At 43.9% G+C, this 20,056-nt stretch overlaps 1 protein-coding gene across 1 annotated transcript; it reads right to left on the bottom strand.

Moving 5' to 3' along the window:
- Positions 1–628: 628 nt before the first annotated feature.
- Positions 629–18,505, bottom strand: LOC129820308 (sodium-dependent neutral amino acid transporter B(0)AT1-like). The gene is made up of 12 exons (XM_055877377.1): positions 17,773–18,505; positions 15,847–15,987; positions 10,508–10,645; positions 9,504–9,685; positions 8,885–8,995; positions 8,683–8,795; positions 8,377–8,505; positions 6,799–6,955; positions 6,223–6,427; positions 5,635–5,794; positions 3,635–3,797; positions 629–3,119 (listed from the first exon to the last, which is right to left on the bottom strand). Exons 1-12 carry the CDS (start codon positions 17,972–17,974, stop codon positions 2,907–2,909), a joined length of 1,914 nt encoding a protein of 637 aa, XP_055733352.1. The 5' UTR covers positions 17,975–18,505; the 3' UTR covers positions 629–2,906.
- Positions 18,506–20,056: the final 1,551 nt, after the last annotated feature.

The raw sequence follows: 20,056 nt of genomic DNA on the forward strand, positions 1-20,056 counted from the left end.
CATGACTTAATCCACCAAATGTTATCACAATTGTAATAGTTAAATTGTGCATGAATACGCTGTGGCCCATTCCTTTCTTCAGGATAGGTTTATTGAATTAGTTGTGCTATGCTGTTGCCCATCTGTAAGGCACCTAACAATCATTAGTCTAAGCGTAGCAAAAGTCTAAAGGTTTTTTGTGAATTGCAGGCCAAATATCAACCTATTCCCTTCACATGAGGTTGGTGGCACCTTCGTTGGGGAGGACGGGTTCGTGGTAATGGCTGTAGCGGAATAGGTGGACTGGTAGCAAATGTATCAAACGCGTGGTTTCCATGTGTCCGATGCCATTTAATTTGCTCTGTTCCACCCATTATTATGAGCCGTCCTCCCCTCAGCAGCCTCCACTGTGCTCTATGCAGGGAATAGGGTGCCCTTCGGGACACAGACCCATATCGTTGTGCAGTGGTCAGGTAGAGGCTACTGTATCAGCGTGGTAACACTGCACTTGGCGACATCGAGTCATTCAGTGTCTCTTAGATACATGTTGCTTAGTAACAAACATAGTGTAAAAGCAGGGACAGAATAGTGAGCCAGTGCACTGGAGGTGTTTTGTAACATTTTGTCTTTTTTATTCAACATTGCAACAACAACAACAACAACAAATAAAAGGCATGAAGACAGAAACTGTGCGTATGTTACAATTTTCCATGAAACGAATGATTCTTTTGGAGAAAAAAATACTGATATATCCATTTAATTCATACTACACAAAATTGAGAATATTATTTGAGAAAAAAAAAGGGTTTCTGCATCACTTATACAAAGTTTACAAAACTGAAAATAATAATTCCCATACGGTACACAACGTAATACCTTAGAGCCAATAGCTCACAGTCTTATGGTGTTGTATTCTCTAATGTACAAATTTGTTTGTTTATTATATATATATGAGAGTGAGGTGAGAATTTTGTATGACAGGGTTCTCCAACCTTTTCTAACACGAGGAGCTACTTTTAAAAAACAATGAAACGTGTTGCGAGCTACTAATTCTAGCTTTCAAATAGGCCCATTCTTCTCTTCTCCTTCCGCCTGCAACTCATCCCCTGGTCCTTAGTGTTCAACAGGAAGTAGGGCACTATGTTGTCAACTCTTCCCTGGGTCCTTAGTGTTCAACAGGAAGTAGGGCACTATGTTGTCAACTCTTCCCTGGGTCCTTAGTGTTCAACAGGAAGTAGGGCACTATGTTGTCAACTCTTCCCTGGGTCCTTAGTGTACAACAGGAAGTAGGGCACTATGTTGTCAACTCTTCCCCTGGTCCTTAGTGGACAACAGGAAGTAGGGCACTATGTTGTCAACTCTTCCCCTGGTCCTTAGTGGACAACAGGAAGTAGGGCACTATGTTGTCAACTCTTCCCTGGGTCCTTAGTGTACAACAGGAAGTAGGGCAACATGTTGTCAACTCTTCCCCTGGTCCTTAGTGGACAAAAAGCAAATTTAGGTCTGAACGATTTTATTTGGTGTAATTCTCCTTTAATTGAGCATCTGGCCCTTTAATTGCAACTCTAGCAAGTGAGGAATGTGCCGTCTAATGTTCCAGTCTAGTGATGGTTCTGTACTGCTGCTGCTCATTTCATGGCAAAGTTTGCAAATAACAAAGATACATTGATATACTTCCTCATGATTATACTTCCTCATGATTATACTTCCTCATGATATACTTCCTCATGATTATACTTCCTCATGATATACTTCCTCATGATATACTTCCTCATGATATACTTCCTCATGATTATACTTCCTCATGATATACTTCCTCATGATATACTTCCTCATGATATACTTCCTCATGATTATACTTCCTCATGATATACTTCCTCATGATTATACTTCCTCATGATTATACTTCCTCATGATATACTTCCTCATGATTATACTTCCTCATGATTATACTTCCTCATGATATACTTCCTCATGATATACTTCCTCATGATTATACTTCCTCATGATATACTTCCTCATGATTATACTTCCTCATGATTATACTTCCTCATGATATACTTCCTCATGATTATACTTCCTCATGATTATACTTCCTCATGATTATACTTCCTCATGATATACTTCCTCATGATTATACTTCCTCATGATTATACTTCCTCATGATATACTTCCTCATGATATACTTCCTCATGATATACTTCTGCCAGGTAAGCCTACTTTGTAGTTTTAATTGAGAAGTTTTTTGGGGAAATTATTTCTGTCAGCACACAAGACGCTTTTGATAGACAAAGGCTCGTACCACACAGACAGACACGGGCAATACTGCTGGGAATTAATTGGCAGATATTGTGTTAGTCGTGGCTTTTTTTTCAGCCTATAGTGGCTAACCCGGGGGGCGGGATAATGTTAATGTGGCTTTGATTGGATAGTCGCCCGGGGGCGGGATAATGTTAATGTGGCTTTGATTGGATAGTCGCCCGGGGGCGGGATAATGTTAATGTGGCTTTGATTGGATAGTCGCCCGGGGGCGGGATAATGTTAATGTGGCTTTGATTGGATAGTCGCTGGGAGCTTGCGGTTTCTGATACTTATGAGATTTGTTAATGACAGTTTGCGGTGGAACTACTTTCAGAATAGTCTGGTGAGCTGTGTGCTACTGGGAGCTGGCGGTTTCTGATACTTATGAGATTTGTTAATGACAGTTTGCGGTGGAACTACTTTCAGAATAGTCTGGTGAGCTGTGTGCTACTGGGAGCTGGCGGTCGACCTGTTGGAGACTCCTGGTCTATGCTCTCCACCTTAATTTGCGTAATGTATTGGGCATCTTCAATTCTTCCAGATGAAAGATTATTATTTTTTTAAATAAAACACTGAAAAAACAACAAGTTTTCATTGAAATCCAGATCTGAAGGTGAACCTGTTACTTAGTCCATCGTTTTTTCTGTCATCTGTATTTTAGCGGAGACAGAGTTGACGGTGTCTTCTCTGTAGCCGTTGTCTTTCAGGCAGCAGCGGTTGTAGATGAATTTGAATATGGCGACTCCGGGGACAGCCAGACTGGGAATGCCAGCCAAAATAAATATGATGAAGTAGATCCAGTCGGGATACTGACGGTCTGCCAGAGTAGGGAATTCCTCCTAGAACCAGGGAGATGAAGGAAATCAGGGAACAACAAAATAACTTATTTTATTAAATTTACTTTAAACGTCAACAAGTGAAAGTCTTTACTTAGAATAAGGGAGAAAATGCATACATGTCAATGTTTGCATCCTCTACGGGCCCTGGTCAAAAGTAGTGCACTACTGCCCTATAGACCCTGGTCTAAAGTAGTGCACTACTACCCTATAGACCCTGGTCTAAAGTAGTGCCCTACTACCCTATAGACCCTGGTCTAAAGTAGTGCACTACTACCCTATAGACCCTGGTCTAAAGTAGTGCACTACTACCCTACTGACCCTGGTCTACAGTAGTACACTACTACCCTATAGACCCTGGTCTAAAGTAGTGCACTACTACCCTATAGACCCTGGTCTAAAGTAGTGCACTACTACCCTATAGACCCTGGTCTAAAGTAGTGGAATATGGTGCCATTTGGGACGCAGTAAATGATATCAACAACATTCATGACCTATTTCCTGTCAACAAGGCTTACCGCGTCTTCGTCCCATACGAGGTAGGTTAGCTCCCCGCTGACCTGGGTGACGAAGTAGAAGATGAAGATGACCAGCATGATGACTGGACTGACGAACCTCCAGGTCACCTGCCAGAACAGGTTGGGCTTGTGTCCAATCATGAACTCGATGTCTGCGTTAAACCTGTCGGAGTAGGAGAGTGAATTAACTGGGATTTCGATGTTCCAATGGCTGGTTATCAGAATGAACGTTCCCCGTGATATCCAATGAAGAGGAATGTGCACATTGTGATACATGTTCCCAAGTTTGATTTAACCCAACAGTAAGGGTCTACACATCGTCTTACCTAAGGGTCTACACATCGTCTTACCTAAGGGTCTACACATCGTCTTACCTAAGGGTTTACACATCGTCTTACCTAAGGGTTTACACATCGTCTTACCTAAGGGTCTACACATCGTCTTACCTAAGGGTTTACACATCGTCTTACCTAAGGGTCTACACATCGTCTTACCTAAGGGTTTACACATCGTCTTACCTAAGGGTTTACACATCGTCTTACCTAAGGGTCTACACATCATCTTACCTAAGCCCCTACACATCGTCTTACCTAAGGGTCTACACATCGTCTTACCTAAGGGTCTACACATCGTCTTACCTAAGGGTTTACACATCGTCTTACCTAAGGGTCTACACAGCGTCTTACCTAAGGGTCACACATCGTCTTACCTAAGCCCCGATACATCATCTTACCTATTGGTCTACACATCGTCTTACCTAAGGGTTTACACATCGTCTTACCTAAGGGTCTACACATCGTCTTACCTAAGGGTTTACACATCGTCTTACCTAAGGGTCTACACATCGTCTTACCTAAGGGTCTACACATCGTCTTACCTAAGGGTCTACACATCGTCTTACCTAAGGGTTTACACATCGTCTTACCTAAGGGTCTACACATCGTCTTACCTAAGGGTTTACACATCGTCTTACCTAAGGGTCTACACATCGTCTTACCTAAGGGTTTACACATCGTCTTACCTAAGGGTTTACACATCGTCTTACCTAAGGGTTTACACATCGTCTTACCTAAGGGTCTACACATCGTCTTACCTAAGGGTCTACACATCGTCTTACCTAAGGGTCACACATCGTCTTACCTAAGGGTCTACACATCGTCTTACCTAAGGGTCTACACATCGTCTTACCTAAGGGTCTACACATCGTCTTACCTAAGGGTTTACACATCGTCTTACCTAAGGGTCTACACATCGTCTTACCTAAGGGTTTACACATCGTCTTACCTAAGGGTCTACACATCGTCTTACCTAAGGGTTTACATATCGTCTTACCTAAGGGTCTACACATCATCTTACCTATGGGTCTACACATGGTCTTACCTAAGGGTTTACACATCGTCTTACCTAAGGGTCTACACATCGTCTTATCTAAGGGTTTACACATCGTCTTACCTAAGGGTCTACACATCGTCTTACCTAAGGGTCTACACATCGTCTTACCTAAGGGTCAACACATCGTCTTACCTAAGGGTCTACACCGTCTTACCTATTGGTTTACACATCGTCTTACCTAAGGGTCTACACATCGTTTTACCTAAGGGTTTACACATCGTCTTACCTAAGCCCCTACACATCGTCTTACCTAAGGGTCTACACATCGTCTTACCTAAGGGTCTACACATCGTCTTACCTAAGGGTCTACACATCGTCTTACCTAAGGGTTTACACATCGTCTTACCTAAGGGTTTAATATATTTTGATTTGTTTAACACTTTTTTGGCTACTACATGATTCAATATGTGTTATTTCATAGTTTTTATGTCTTCACTATTATTCTACACTGTAGAAAATAGCAAAATATTAAGAAGAACCCTTGAATGAGTAGGTGTGTCCAAATGGTGTGACATCTACTCTATATCTCCACATAGCTTTGACAATTAAGTATTTTCTATTCTATTCAGTTCTATTTTATTTCGTGGTGTTTCAGTATCTGGACTCACCTGTCTATCCCATAGATGTAAACAACAGACACCATTTCGCAGAAGGCGATGACTAGGAGAGGGATGGAGCCGGCAAAGCTGTCGAACAGAGCCAGCCAGTAGTTACCAGACCGCTGGGTGAATATGAGAGCGACGGTGAAACAAACAATACAAGTGACACCTGAAAGAAGACAAAACAAAGACGGTTGTTTAAACGTTGACAACCAAGGTTCTTTCAGGGGTGCTCAACCTCATTGGATGTTCAGAGGGATACACCCCCTTTTAAAGGTCATTGGATGTTCAGAGGGATACACCCCCTTTTAAAGGTCATTGGATGTTCAGAGGGATACACCCCCTTTTAAAGGTCATTGGATGTTCAGAGGGATACACCCCCTTTTAATAAAGGTCATTGGATGTTCAGAGGGATACACCCCCTTTTAAAGGTCATTGGATGTTCAGAGGGATACACCCCCTTTTAAAGGTCAATAACAAGCGTGTGATCTCAATCCCTGAACAACTGGGATGTTGAAGACAATGCCTTGGTTTGAAGACATTTTGATTTAGTGCAGTTTAGAAGAAGAAGAATCTCAGCTTCTGTATGTCACTAACCTGTCAAGACTTCTTTGGGACACCTTTTAGGGAAGATGTTCAGATCCTGAAGGGGCACCACGACCCCCTCTATGTTCCCAAACATGGTGGACAGTCCCAGACAGAAGAGCATGATGAAGAACAGGATGGACCAGAGAGGAGAGACAGGCATCTTGGTGATGGCTTCTGTGAACACGATGAAGGCCAAACCAGTTCCCTCCACACCCTACAGGAAACACAGTACGGATACAGGAAACACAGTACGGGTACAGGAAACACAGTACGTATACAGGAAACACAGTACGTATACAGGAAACACAGTATGTATACAGGAAACACAGTACGGATACAGGAAACACAGTACGGATACAGGAAACACAGTATGTATACAGGAAACACAGTATGTATACAGGAAACACAGTATGTACACAGGAAACACAGTACGGATACAGGAAACACAGTACGGATACAGGAAACACAGTACGGATACAGGAAACACAGTACGGATACAGGAAACACAGTACGGACATAAGTAAGTTCTGGTGTCCCTTAGAGTGAATGATATGTCTTGGATTGGACATGGTGTAATTTCACTACCTGACTGAGAAACTGCTGTAGATCACAGGTCTTCAGGTTTAATCCCTGGATGATGTCTGGCGATGTGCTGTTGAGACCTTGGAGAACTTCCTCATAGTTGTTCACAGTGAAGTAGTGCTCAGGGAGATCAAATGCATTCATAAGGGCCATGGTGTTACTAGGAAGAGAACACATTCAGCAGGGTCATGGTGTCACTAGAAAGAGAACACATTCAGCAGGGCCATGGTGTTACTAGGAAGAGAACACATTCAGAAGGGCCGTGATGTCACTAGGAAGAGAACACATTCAGAAGGGCCGTGATGTCACTAGGAAGAGAACACATTCAGCAGGGCCGTGATGTCACTAGGAAGAGAACACATTCAGAAGGGCCGTGATGTCACTAGGAAGAGAACACATTCAACAGGGCCGTGATGTCACTAGGAAGAGAACACATTCAGAAGGGCCGTGATGTCACTAGGAAGAGAACACATTCAACAGGGCCATGGTGTCACTAGGAAGAGAACACATTCAGCAGGGTCATGGTGTCACTAGAAAGAGAACACATTCAGCAGGGCCATGGTGTTACTAGGAAGAGAACACATTCAGCAGGGCCATGATGTCACTAGGAAGAGAACACATTCAGAAGGGCCGTGATGTCACTAGGAAGAGAACACATTCAACAGGGCCGTGATGTCACTAGGAAGAGAACACATTCAACAGGGCCGTGATGTCACTAGGAAGAGAACACATTCAACAGGGCCGTGATGTCACTAGGAAGAGAACACATTCAGAAGGGCCGTGATGTCACTAGGAAGAGAACACATTCAACAGGGCCATGGTGTCACTAGGAAGAGAACACATTCAGCAGGGTCATGGTGTCACTAGAAAGAGAACACATTCAGCAGGGCCATGGTGTTACTAGGAAGAGAACACATTCAGCAGGGCCATGATGTCACTAGGAAGAGAACACATTCATAAGGGCCGTGATGTCACTAGGAAGAGAACACATTCATAAGGGCCGTGATGTCACTAGGAAGAGAACACATTCAGCAGGGCCGTGATGTCACTAGGAAGAGAACACATTCAACAGGGCCGTGATGTCACTAGGAAGAGAACACATTCAGAAGGGCCGTGATGTCACTAGGAAGAGAACACATTCAGAAGGGCCGTGATGTCACTAGGAAGAGAACACATTCAGCAGGGCCATGGTGTTACTAGGAAGAGAACACATTCAGCAGGGCCATGGTGTTACTAGGAAGAGAACACATTCAGCAGGGCCGTGATGTCACTAGGAAGAGAACACATTCATAAGGGCCGTGATGTCACTAGGAAGAGAACACATTCATAAGGGCCGTGATGTCACTAGGAAGAGAACACATTCAGCAGGGCCATGATGTTACTAGGAAGAGAACACATTCAGAAGGGTCAAGAGAACACATAGAAGTAAATACCAAACTCATTAGATTATCTTCCTGTAATCTCTATTTATTAAATCCAATTTTGACATATACTTGACAGTGTTGTCAACAAATATGAGTTCTATCTACATTGAATTTGATTGAAAGTATGGATTCAACCAAGGAGGAACTAGGAATTCACCTATCCGAGCAGTCGTCAAACTTCTCCGTGGCCCTGAAGCCTATGATGGAGTAGATGACGGTAGCAGAGTAGACGGAGGTGGCTCCGTTGATGACGGAGATGATGACAGCGTCCTGTTCACAGTTGTTGCTGGAGAAACAGACAGTGGAAGAAAATGACTGAAATTATTTGAAGAGATGAAATTGACAAGATCCGTTTGGTATAATGTCCATGAGGATCTGTGATTTACTCTCTGCACGGATGAGGATTCAGCCGCAATAAAAGTGTTAAAAAAAAAAAAAAACGTTTTAATAAGGAGTTGCTTACTGTACAGAGTTGTAGCTGGAGAAGGAGATGAGACCTCCGAAGGCCAAGGAGAAAGAGTAGAACACCTGGGCACCTGCATCCAGCCAGGTAGACGGGTTCATCAGCTCATTCACCTGGAGAAATAGAAAACAGACACAAAGAAATCAGTCTTTGTGTTGATTGTAGTGTCACGACAACATTAGCACATACTGTTAATGCTTACGTCTGGTGTGAAGAGGAACTTGACTCCATCCAGAGAACCTTTCAGAGTCAGTCCTCTGATCAGGAAGATGGTGAGCACCAAGTAGGGCAGAGTGGATGTTATGTACACAGCCTGATGAGAATGAGAGAGATTCTAGAACTGTTACATAAACTGAATCCAGAACCACTTATGAATGGAGACAGAGAGAGAGAGAGAGAGAGAGATAGAGACAAAGACAGAGGGACAGAGAGAGAGACAGAGGGACAGAGAGAGAGACACAGAGAGAGAGAGAGACAGAGACAGAGAGAGACAGAGACACAGAGAGAGAGAGAAACAGAGAGAGAGAAACAGAGAGAGAGAGAGAGAGAGACAGAGAGAGAGACAGAGAGAGAGACAGAGACAGAGAGAGAGAGAGAGACAGAAAGAAAGAGAGGGGAGACAGAGAGACAGAGACAGAGCGAGAGGGACACAGAGAGAGACAGAGAGAGAGAGAGAGAGGGACAGAGGGAGAGAGAGACAGAGAGAGATACAGAGAAACATCAGCGATAAGACAACTGGCACCATTCCCAAGGCAGGCCATTATTTTTACTGAAATTTGACCTCCCTCATAAACAGAGAGAGAGGGAATCTGAGATGGTACCTTGCCAGTAGTCTCAATCCCCCTGATACAGCAGACATAGAGTAAAGTCCAGGCAGACACCAGGGCTAGCACCATCCACCACTGAAGGCCTCCGGATAAATCTATGGCCGTCGAGGTGTTCAGTGTCTCTCTGTACCAGAAGTAATCCACGGAGGAGCTCCGTGCGCACTCTGACACCAGACCTGCCGATATTCAAACTGTTTAACGGCCTGTCTGGATCTAAAATGATAACAGCTAAGATGAAAATGAGATAGAAGTTGGGTCGGTCTGAATTCTCAATGTTTGACTAGCTAGCTATCTACTGCCAATGTATTCAGCATGATTCAGCAAGATACAGAATGATACAGCATGAAAAAGCATGATTCGGCATGATTCGGCATAGACGAGACGAGTCAGAAACACCTCAAAACCACATGGTATTAATAACAGCTACCTACGATTCCCCCTCAAGGCAGCTTCTTGTCATTGTTGCTAGCTTAGTTATATATATATATAGATAGATATATATTCATATAGTTATATGCTAGTTGCTAGCTATCTGAACATCTTAAATAATTACACACGGACCTCTTCCCCATCGCCGTGTGTGCATCGTTTTCGTGACGTTGTCAGTTAACCCGTGAGCTGATCCTGCTTGCTATCATGCTGGTATTAGGCTAGCTAGCTAAGTTAAAATACATATTTTCTTGGTCCAGGTTTTGATGATACTGTAGTGAATTCATGGGGGGGTAGCCCTGACCGGGACTCGAACCCGGATCCAGCGACTGCCAAGCCAACACCTTAAACCTTTACGCCAAGAGGTCTAGACATCTTAACCGAGGTAGCTGGGTAACCGAGGTAGCTGGGTAACCGAGGTAGCTGGGTAACCGAGGTAGCTGGGTAACCGAGGTAGCTGGGTAACCGAGGTAGCTGGGTAACCGAGGTAGCTAGGTAACCGAGGTAGCTACGTATTGAGTTAAGGACGCTTCCAATACCAACTGTTACTCACGAAGGAAAGTCTGTACCTGTCTTGTTTGCATTGAGGGGACACTGACTCCAAGGCAGAGGGTCCTGGAAGGAGTTGAAGAGGTACCACATGATCCAGGCCATGATAGTGTTGTAGTACATCCCAACCAGGAAAGAAACCAACATGGAGGCAATACCTGTTTCACAACAAATGCCCTTTACATTCCCTGTACATTCCAGTGAATTATAAGCATATTCAAGTTGATTCAAGTATGCTATGTCCAAGTATATACAGTATACAGAGTACCAGTCAAAAGTTTGGACACACATACTCATTCAAGGGTTTTTCTTTATTATTTTTTTAAACTGTTTTCTACATTGTAGAATAGAATACATCAAAACTACGGAATAACACATATGGAATCATGTAGTAACCAAAGAAGTGTTAAACAAATCAACATATCTTTTATATTAGAGATTTTTCAAAGTAGCCACCCTTTGCTTTGATGACAGCTTTGCACACTCTTGGCATTCTCTCAACCAGCTTCATGAATGATTTTCCAAAACGATGTAAAGAGTTCCCACATATGCTGAGCACTTGTTGGCTGCTTTTCCTTCACTCTGCGGTCCAACTCATCCAAACCATCTCAATTGGGTTGAGGTCGGGTGATTGTGAAGGGCAGATCATCTGATGCAACACTCCATCACTCTCCTTCTTGATCTTGAACTTGAACTTCCGGCGCCGAGCGAGATGGCAGCCTCGCTTCGCGTTCCTTGGAAAATATGCAGTATTTTGTTTTTTTATGTGTTATTTCTTACATTGGTTCCCCAGGTGATCTTAGATTTCATTACATACAGTCGGGAGGAACTACTGAATATACGAGTAACGTCAACTAACCACCTTTCCTACCAGGAATATGACTTTCCCGAAACGGATCCAGTGTTTTGCCTTCCACCCAATACAATGGACCTGATCCCAGCCGGGGAGCCTACGCGACGCCGTAAAAGGGGAAAACATAGCGGTCTCCTGGTCAGGCTTCGGAGACGGGCACATCGCGCTCCACTCCCTAGCATACTACTCGCCAATGTCCAGTCTCTTGACAATAAGGTCGATGAAATCCGAGCACGGGTAACATTCCAGAGAGACATCAGGGATTGCAACGTGCTCTGCTTCACGGAAACATGGCTAACTCAAAAGACGCTAACGGAGTCGGTGCAGCTAGCTGGTTTCTTCACGCATCGCGCAGACAGAAACAAACATCTTTCTGGTAAGAAGAGGGGCGGGGGGGTATGCCTCATGATTAACGAGACGTGGTGTGATCATCATAACAACACTCAGGAACTCAAGTCATTCTGTTCACCTGATCTAGAACTCCTCACAATCAAATGTCGACCGCATTATCTACCAAGGGAATTCTCTTCGGTCATAATCACAGCCGTATATATTCCCCCCCAAGCAGACACATCGACGGCCCTGAACGAACTCTATCTGACTCTCTTTAAACTGGAAACCACACACCCTGAGGCTGCATTCATCGTAGCTGGGGATTTTAACAAGGCTAATCTAAAAACAAAACTCCCTAAATTCTATCAGCACATCGATTGTCCTACCAGGGCTGGCAAAACTCTGGATCATTGTTATACTAACTTCCGCGACGCATATAAGGCCCTCCCCCGCCCCCCTTTCGGAAAAGCTGACCACGACTCCATTTTGTTGATTCCAGCCTACAAACAGAAACTAAAACAGCAAGCTCCCGCACTCAGGTCTGTTCAACACTGGTCCGACCAATCTGATTCCACGCTTCAAGACTGCTTCGATCACGCGGATTGGAATATGTTCCGCATTGCGTCCAACAACAACATTGAAGAATATGCTGATTCGGTGAGCGAGTTCATTAGGAAGTGCATTGACGATGTCGTACCCACAGCAACGATTAAAACATTCCCAAACCAGAAACCGTGGATTGACGGCAGCATTCGCGTGAAACTGAAAGCGCGAACCACTGCTTTTAACCAGGGCAAGGTGACCGGAAACATGACCGAATACACACAGTGTAGCTATTCTCTCCGCAAGGCTATCAAACAGGCTAAGTCCCAGTACAGAGACAAAATAGAATCGCAATTCAACAGCTCAGACACAAGAGGTATGTGGCAGGGTCTACAGTCTATCACGGATTACAAAAAGAAAACCAGCCCCGTCGCGGACCAGGATGTCTTGCTCCCAGACAGGCTAAATATCTTTTTTGCCCGCTTTGAGGACAATACAGTGCCACTGACACAGCCCGCTACCAAAACCTGCGGGCTCTCCTTCACTGCAGCCGAGGTGAGTAAAACATTTAAACGTGTTAACCCTCGCAAGGCTGCAGGCCCAGACGGCATTCCCAGCCGCGTCCTCAGAGCATGCGCAGACCAGCTGGCTGGTGTGTTTACGGACATATTCAATCAATCCTTATCCCAGTCTGCTGTTCCCACATGCTTCAAGAGGGCCACCATTGTTCCTGTTCCCAAGAAAGCTAAGGTAACTGAGCTAAACGACTACCGCCCCGTAGCACTCGCTTCCGTCATCATGAAGTGCTTTGAGAGACTAGTCAAGGACCATATCACCTCCACCCTACCGGACACCCTAGACCCACTCCAATTTGCCTACCGACCCAATAGGTCCACAGACGAGGCAATCGCAACCACACTGCACACTGCCCTAACCCATCTGGACAAGAGGAATACCTATGTGAGAATGCTGTTCATCGACTACAGCTCAGCATTTAACACCATAGTACCCTCCAAACTCGTCATCAAGCTCGAGACCCTGGGTCTCGACCCCGCCCTGTGCAACTGGGTCCTGGACTTCCTGACGGGCCGCCCCCAGGTGGTGAGGGTAGGTAACAACATCTCCACCCCGCTGATCCTCAACACTGGGGCCCCACAAGGGTGCGTTCTGAGCCCTCTCCTGTACTCCCTGTTCACCCACGACTGCGTGGCCATGCACGCCTCCAACTCAATCATCAAGTTTGCGGACGACACTACAGTGGTAGGCTTGATTACCAACAACGACGAGACGGCCTACAGGGAGGAGGTGAGGGCCCTCGGAGTGTGGTGTCAGGAAAATAACCTCACACTCAAAGTCAACAAAACAAAGGAGATGATTGTGGACTTCAGGAAACAGCAGAGGGAGCACCCCCCTATCCACATCGACGGGTCAGTAGTGGAGAAGGTGGAAAGTTTTAAGTTCCTCGGTGTACACATCACGGACAAACTGAATTGGTCCACCCACACAGACAGCGTTGTGAAGAAGGCGCAGCAGCGCCTCTTCAACCTCAGGAGGCTGAAGAAATTCGGCTTGTCACCAAAAGCACTCACAAACTTCTACAGATGCACAATCGAGAGCATCCAGTCGGGCTGTAATCACCGCCTGGTACGGCAACTGCTCCGCCCACAACCGTAAGGCTCTCCAGAGGGTAGTGAGGTCTGCAGAACGCATCACCCGGGGCAAACTACCCACCCTCCAGGACACCTACACCACCCGATGTCACAGGAAGGCCATAAAGATCATCAAGGACAACAACCACCCAAGCCACTGCCTGTTCACCCCGCTATCATCCAGAAGGCGAGGTCAGTACAGGTGTATCAATGCAGGGACCGAGAGACTGAAAAACAGCTTCTATCTCAAGGCCATCAGACTGTTAAACAGCCACCACTAACATCTAGCGGCCGCTGCCAACATACTGACTCAACTCCAGCCACTTTAAAAATGGGAATTGATGGAAATTATGTAAAAACGTACCACCAGCCACTTTAAACAATGCCACCTAATACAATGTTTACATACCCTACATTACACATCTCTTATGTATATGTATATACTGTACTCTATATCATCTACTGCATCTTGCCATCTTATGTAATACATGGACCACTAGCCACTTTATACTATGCCACTTTATGTTTACATACCCTACAGTACTCATCTCATAGGTATATACCGTACTCTATACCATGTACTGCATCTTGCCTATGCCGTTCTGTACCATCACTCATTCATATATCTTTACGTACATATTCTTTATCCCTTTACACTTGCGTGTATAAGGTAGTAGTTGTGGAATTGTTAGGTTAGATTACTTGTTGTTATTACTGCATTGTCGCAACTAGAAGCACAAGCATTTCGCTACACTCGCATTAACATCTGCTAACCATGTGTATGTGACTAATAAAATTTGATTCGATTTGATTTGATCAAACAGCTCTTAAGGAGCCTGGAGGTGGTGTTTTGGGTCATTGTTAAAAAACAATTGATAGTCCCACTAAGCTCAAACCAGATGGGGTGGCGTATCGCTGCAGAATGCTGTGGTAGCCATGCTGGTTAAATGTGCCTTGAATTCTAAATAAATCACAGACAGTGTCACCAGCAAAGCACCCCCACACCATCACACCACCTCCTCCATGCTTCACGGTGGGAACCACACATGCAAAGATCATCCATTCACCTACTCTGCATCTCACAAAGACATGGCAGTTAGAACCAAAACTCTCAAATTTGGACTCATCAGACCAAAGGATAGATTTCCACCGGTCTAATGTCCATTGCTCGTGTTTCTTGGCCCAAGCAAGTCTCTTTTTGTTATTGGTGTCCTTTAATAGTGACTTCTTTGCAGCAATTGTGGCGATCCTCATGAAAGCCAGTTTCATCATAGGACTTCATGGTTTTTGCGACTGCACTTGAAGAAACTTACAAAGTTCTTGGAATTTTCCAGATTGACTGACCTTCATGTCTTAAAGTAATGATGGACTGTCATTTCTCTTTGCTTAATTGAGCTGTTCTTGCCATAATATGGACTTGGTCTTTTACCAAATAGGACTATCTTCTGTATACCAAGGCACCTTGTCACAACTCAACTGATTGGCTCAAAGCATTAAGAAGAAAATAAATTCTACAAATAGAATTCTACAACTTTGCACAGCTGTTAAATGAAATGCATTCCAAGTGACTACCTCATTCAGCTGGTTGAGAGAATGCCAAGAGTGTGCAAAGTTGTCATCAAGGCAAAGGGTGGCTACTTTGAAGATTCTCAAATAAACGTTGATTTGATTTGAAATATAAAATATATTTTGATTTGTTTATCACTTTTTTTGGTTACTACATGATTCCATGTGTGTTGTTTCATAGTTTGGATATCTTCACTATTACTATAAAAATATAGCAAAACTCTTGAATGAGTAGCTGTTTCCAAACTTTTGACTGGGACTGTATATTAAAGTATGCTATACATAATACATAATATTGCGAAACATACAAACTTATAGCTACTTATAACCATATTCCTGAAGCCGCAAGGGTTTTGATCACATGATCACAGGAATTCCACACAGATACCGTAATCAAGAATGGACCGTCACCCACCAATGCCAGTGAGGTAAGGGTTGACAGAGCCCCACACTCCCACACTGCCGCTCCTGAGGCGCTGTCCGATAGCAAACTCCAGGTGCAGCAGTGGAATCCCCTCCAGAACCAGCAAGATCAGGAACGGGATCATAAACGCTCCTTTGGAATACAAGATTGGAATTGGAATCTCTTGTTGGTTGTTTTGATCAGTTGACAGATCAACAATACTCCACTGACCACATCTCCAATATTACAACAGTAACAGTTGTATTATTGTGTTATAAAAGTGTTAGTGTTGAAGATTTTCAAAGAATACCATTTTAAATTAACTCTCCAGTGAAAAATCCCTCTTTTTAAAAGCTCATATTCTGTTATCTCTTATATCTTATTACCCAAATAATGTTGTTGACTCGTCCTACATTTGACATTTTAGTTATTTAGTAGACGCTCTCATCCAGAGCAACTAGGGTTAAGTGCCTTGCTCAAGAGCACATTAACAGATTTTTAACCTAGTTGGCCCGGGGAGTCAAACCAGCAACCTTTCAGTTACCGGCCCACCGCTAGGCTACCTGCCACCCTATGCACATATTTGTGGCCAAAGCTCAAAAACCCCACCTCAAACTTGCTATTTCCTAATAGAGTATGATGCCATACTCCTGAGGAGGATGAGCTGGCCAATCAGAAGTCTAGACGAGGATAAGCTGCCCAATCAGAAGTCTAGAGGAGGATAAACTGGCCAATCAGAATTCTAGATGAGGATAAACTGGCCAATCAGCGGTCTATTATTTTAATGACCAGTGTACGCCCACACCATTCCAACACAGAAAACCTTATTTTTAACGTACTTAATTACCATGGTTTTGTAAATATTTAACTCCTATTGTAAGTAAATATAGGTCATATTTAATAGAGATCTGGAATCATTGGACAGTTACTTTAAAGTGTTATTAATTATTAGTGTTGAAGCGTCAAAACAATTATGCAAACTAGGTACAGCAATGCATACAGAGGACAAACACACATACACATTTGTTTTGTTTACTTGTTAAGATTTCAAACCATGACTAGCAATCCTCTCAAAATACTGTACATTATTGGGTTTTGATGAATCCCAAATGAAATTTACGACAGTTCCCTATCTGTCGTAATCATCTAGAGTAACATTTACTTTCACCCATACCACAAAACAAATGGACAGTCACTCGTTATTCAATCAGACAACTCATATCATAATCAATATAGTATTCTGCTATCTCTGTATGTGCAGATAAATTATCCTACTAATTGTATACAGTGTATTCCACCTTTTTAACTACTTATGTAAAGGGTATGTACGCTGAGTGTACAAAACATTAGCAACACCTTCCCAATGTAGACTTTTTTTTTTTGCCCTCAGAACAGACTCAAGTCGTCTGGTCATGGACTCTATAAGGTGTCGAAAGCGTTCCACAGGGATGATGGCCCATGTCTTTTGGGTGGTGGACCATTCTTGATACACACGGGAAACTGTTGAGCGTGAAAAACCCAGCAGCTTTGCAGTTCTTGACACACTAAAAACTGGTGCGCCTGGCACCTGCAATCATACTCCGTTCAAAGGCACTTAAATGTGTTGCCTTGCCCCATTCACCCTCTGAATGACACATGTACACAATTCATGTCTCAATTGTCTCAAGGTTTAAAAATCCTTCTTCAACCTGTCTCCTCTTCTTCATCTACACTGATTGAAGTGGATTTAACAGGTGACATCAATAAGGGATCATAGCTTTCACCTGGATTCACCTGGTCAGTGCATGTCATTGAAAGAGCAGGTGTTCCTAATGTTTTGTAATCTCACTATAGTTTGTAGTTTTCCCTGTTTAATTCCTACTGTGAAAAAATGCATAACTCAAATTCCTTTTCATTAATTTGCAAACAATCAAACCGCCTCCCCTCTTTCTCCCCTACCTCCTCCATGGCTCTGACACAGGTAAGGGAACCTCCACACGTTCCCCAGCCCCACACAGAAGCCCACACAGGTCAGCATGTACTGGGTCTTGTTGTCCCATTTGGGCCTGTCCCCAGCCTCCTCCTTCTCCATTCTCTCCAGCTCTTTATGAGACGGGATTCGGTCATCCAGACCTGGGTTGGGCAGCTTGGGGAATCTCATGGCGACCGGCTGGATAGTGAAGTCTTCCTCACCCAACGGAGGTACAGTTCTCCGTCTCTCTCTCTCTTTCAGCTGCTGGCTTTATTGTTCACCCAGAAAGGGTCTCAGGATGGTTGTAGACCACAAAAGGAACTGAATGGCCTCTCTACTGTCAGCTGGTTGACTGCCGAGTGTATCTAGCCTCTCACCTGTCAGCTGGTTGACTGCCGAGTGTATCTAGCCTCTCTACTGTCAGCTGGTTGACTGCCGAGTGTATCTAGCCTATCTACTGTCAGCTGGTTGACTGCCGAGTGTATCTAGCCTATCTACTGTCAGCTGGTTGACTGCCAGGTGTATCTAGCCTCTCACCTGTCAGCTGGTTGACTACCGAGTGTATCTAGCCTCTCACCTGTCAGCTGGTTGACTGCCGAGTGTATCTAGCCTCTCTACTGTCAGCTGGTTGACTGTTGCGTGTATCTAGCCTATCTACTGTCAGCTAGTTCACTGCCAAGGGGTATCTAGCCTCTCTACTGTCAGCTGGTTGACTGTTGCGTGTGTCCTGCCTACCTTGTGTGACCTTTACCCTATAAATGTCTTCTTTCAAGGGGGACTGTCACAGCACTTCTGCTGAACTTTGGTTTCACAGTGGCTTCCAGTTATCTGAGGATTCATCTGAGCCAGTGAGATATTATATATCGTCAGCAGGTTGTGGCAGCTAAAAGGTCAACCATCTTTATAATGGTTAAAACATCATGTGAAGAGCAGTTACGTAATTGGCTAATTGTTTTCCAGAAGGAAGTGAGGGTCTACGTCCAAAATGGCAGCCTATTCCTTATTAGAACGCGCTAGAACAATAGAACGCATAAAGGAATGTAGTCTAGCTTACTCGTGATTGAAATGTCACTGATGCCATATTGTATTCCTCCTCTCATTTACCAACATGTTGACACACATCCTTCCCATCAACACTTATCTTTTCATTTACATAGTAAAGATACAGTACGGAGTGGGCAAATGTGGACTAATTAAACATGTTCTATTTACACGATCTGTACAGTCTACTTCTAGTTTAAAGGTCCCGGACAGTCATTTTGATTCCCATGTAAAATAGTATTTTGAGTAACTTAAATATCATGTATAATAAATAAATAACATTTGGGGGGGGGGGGGGGTAGAAATGCTGAACATTTTTGAAAAAGTAAATTTTCTCTCAGGACTAACTACCAGGAAGTTTGAAAAGACAGGCTGAGTGAACAGGGAGCTTATATTCATGAGCTCGTCTTGACTGACAGGCTCTTTGAAAACACCAATGCCAAGAAACTTCGGATACAGTGAGCAGTGTTGCAGTAAAACCATCTCAAGCTAATTTGGTGAAACACAAAATCAACTCAAACAACATTGAAATTGCATCAATGGTGTCCATTTAAAAAATTAAAAAATAAAAAAAAAAAAAAAAAAATATATATATATATATATATATATATATATATATATATATATATATATATATCTCCCGTCTGGCATGTCTCTTGTGATGCGGTTCACAGCAGCACGGACAGATGTGTTGACATGACAACTGAGTTTTGAATGACCCCCCCCCCCCTTTGTGTCATGCTGGTTGAAGTCCTAGCCAGCCAGTAACTAGCTAACACCAGACACAGATGAAGACCTAGCCAGCCAGTAACTAGCTAACACCAGACACAGATGAGGACCTAGCCAGACAGTAACTAGCTACCACCAGACACAGATGAAGACCTAGCTAGCCAGTAACTAGCTACCACCAGACACAGATGAAGACCTAGCTAGCCAGTAACTAGCTAACACCAGACACAGATGAAGACCTAGCCAGACAGTAACTAGCTACCACCAGACACAGATGAAGACCTAGCTAGCCAGTAACTAGCTAACACCAGACACAGCTGAAGACCTAGCTAGCCAGTAACTAGCTAACACCAGACACAGATGAGGACCTAACTAGTCAGTAACTAGCTAACACCAGACACAGATGAAGACCTAGCTAGCCAGTAACTAGCTAACACCAGACACAGATGAAGACCTAGCCAGCCAGTAACTAGCTAACACCAGACACAGATGAAGACCTAG

This window comes from Salvelinus fontinalis, chromosome 22 (assembly GCF_029448725.1).
Source record: "Salvelinus fontinalis isolate EN_2023a chromosome 22, ASM2944872v1, whole genome shotgun sequence".
Taxonomy (NCBI): Eukaryota; Metazoa; Chordata; class Actinopteri; order Salmoniformes; family Salmonidae; genus Salvelinus; species Salvelinus fontinalis.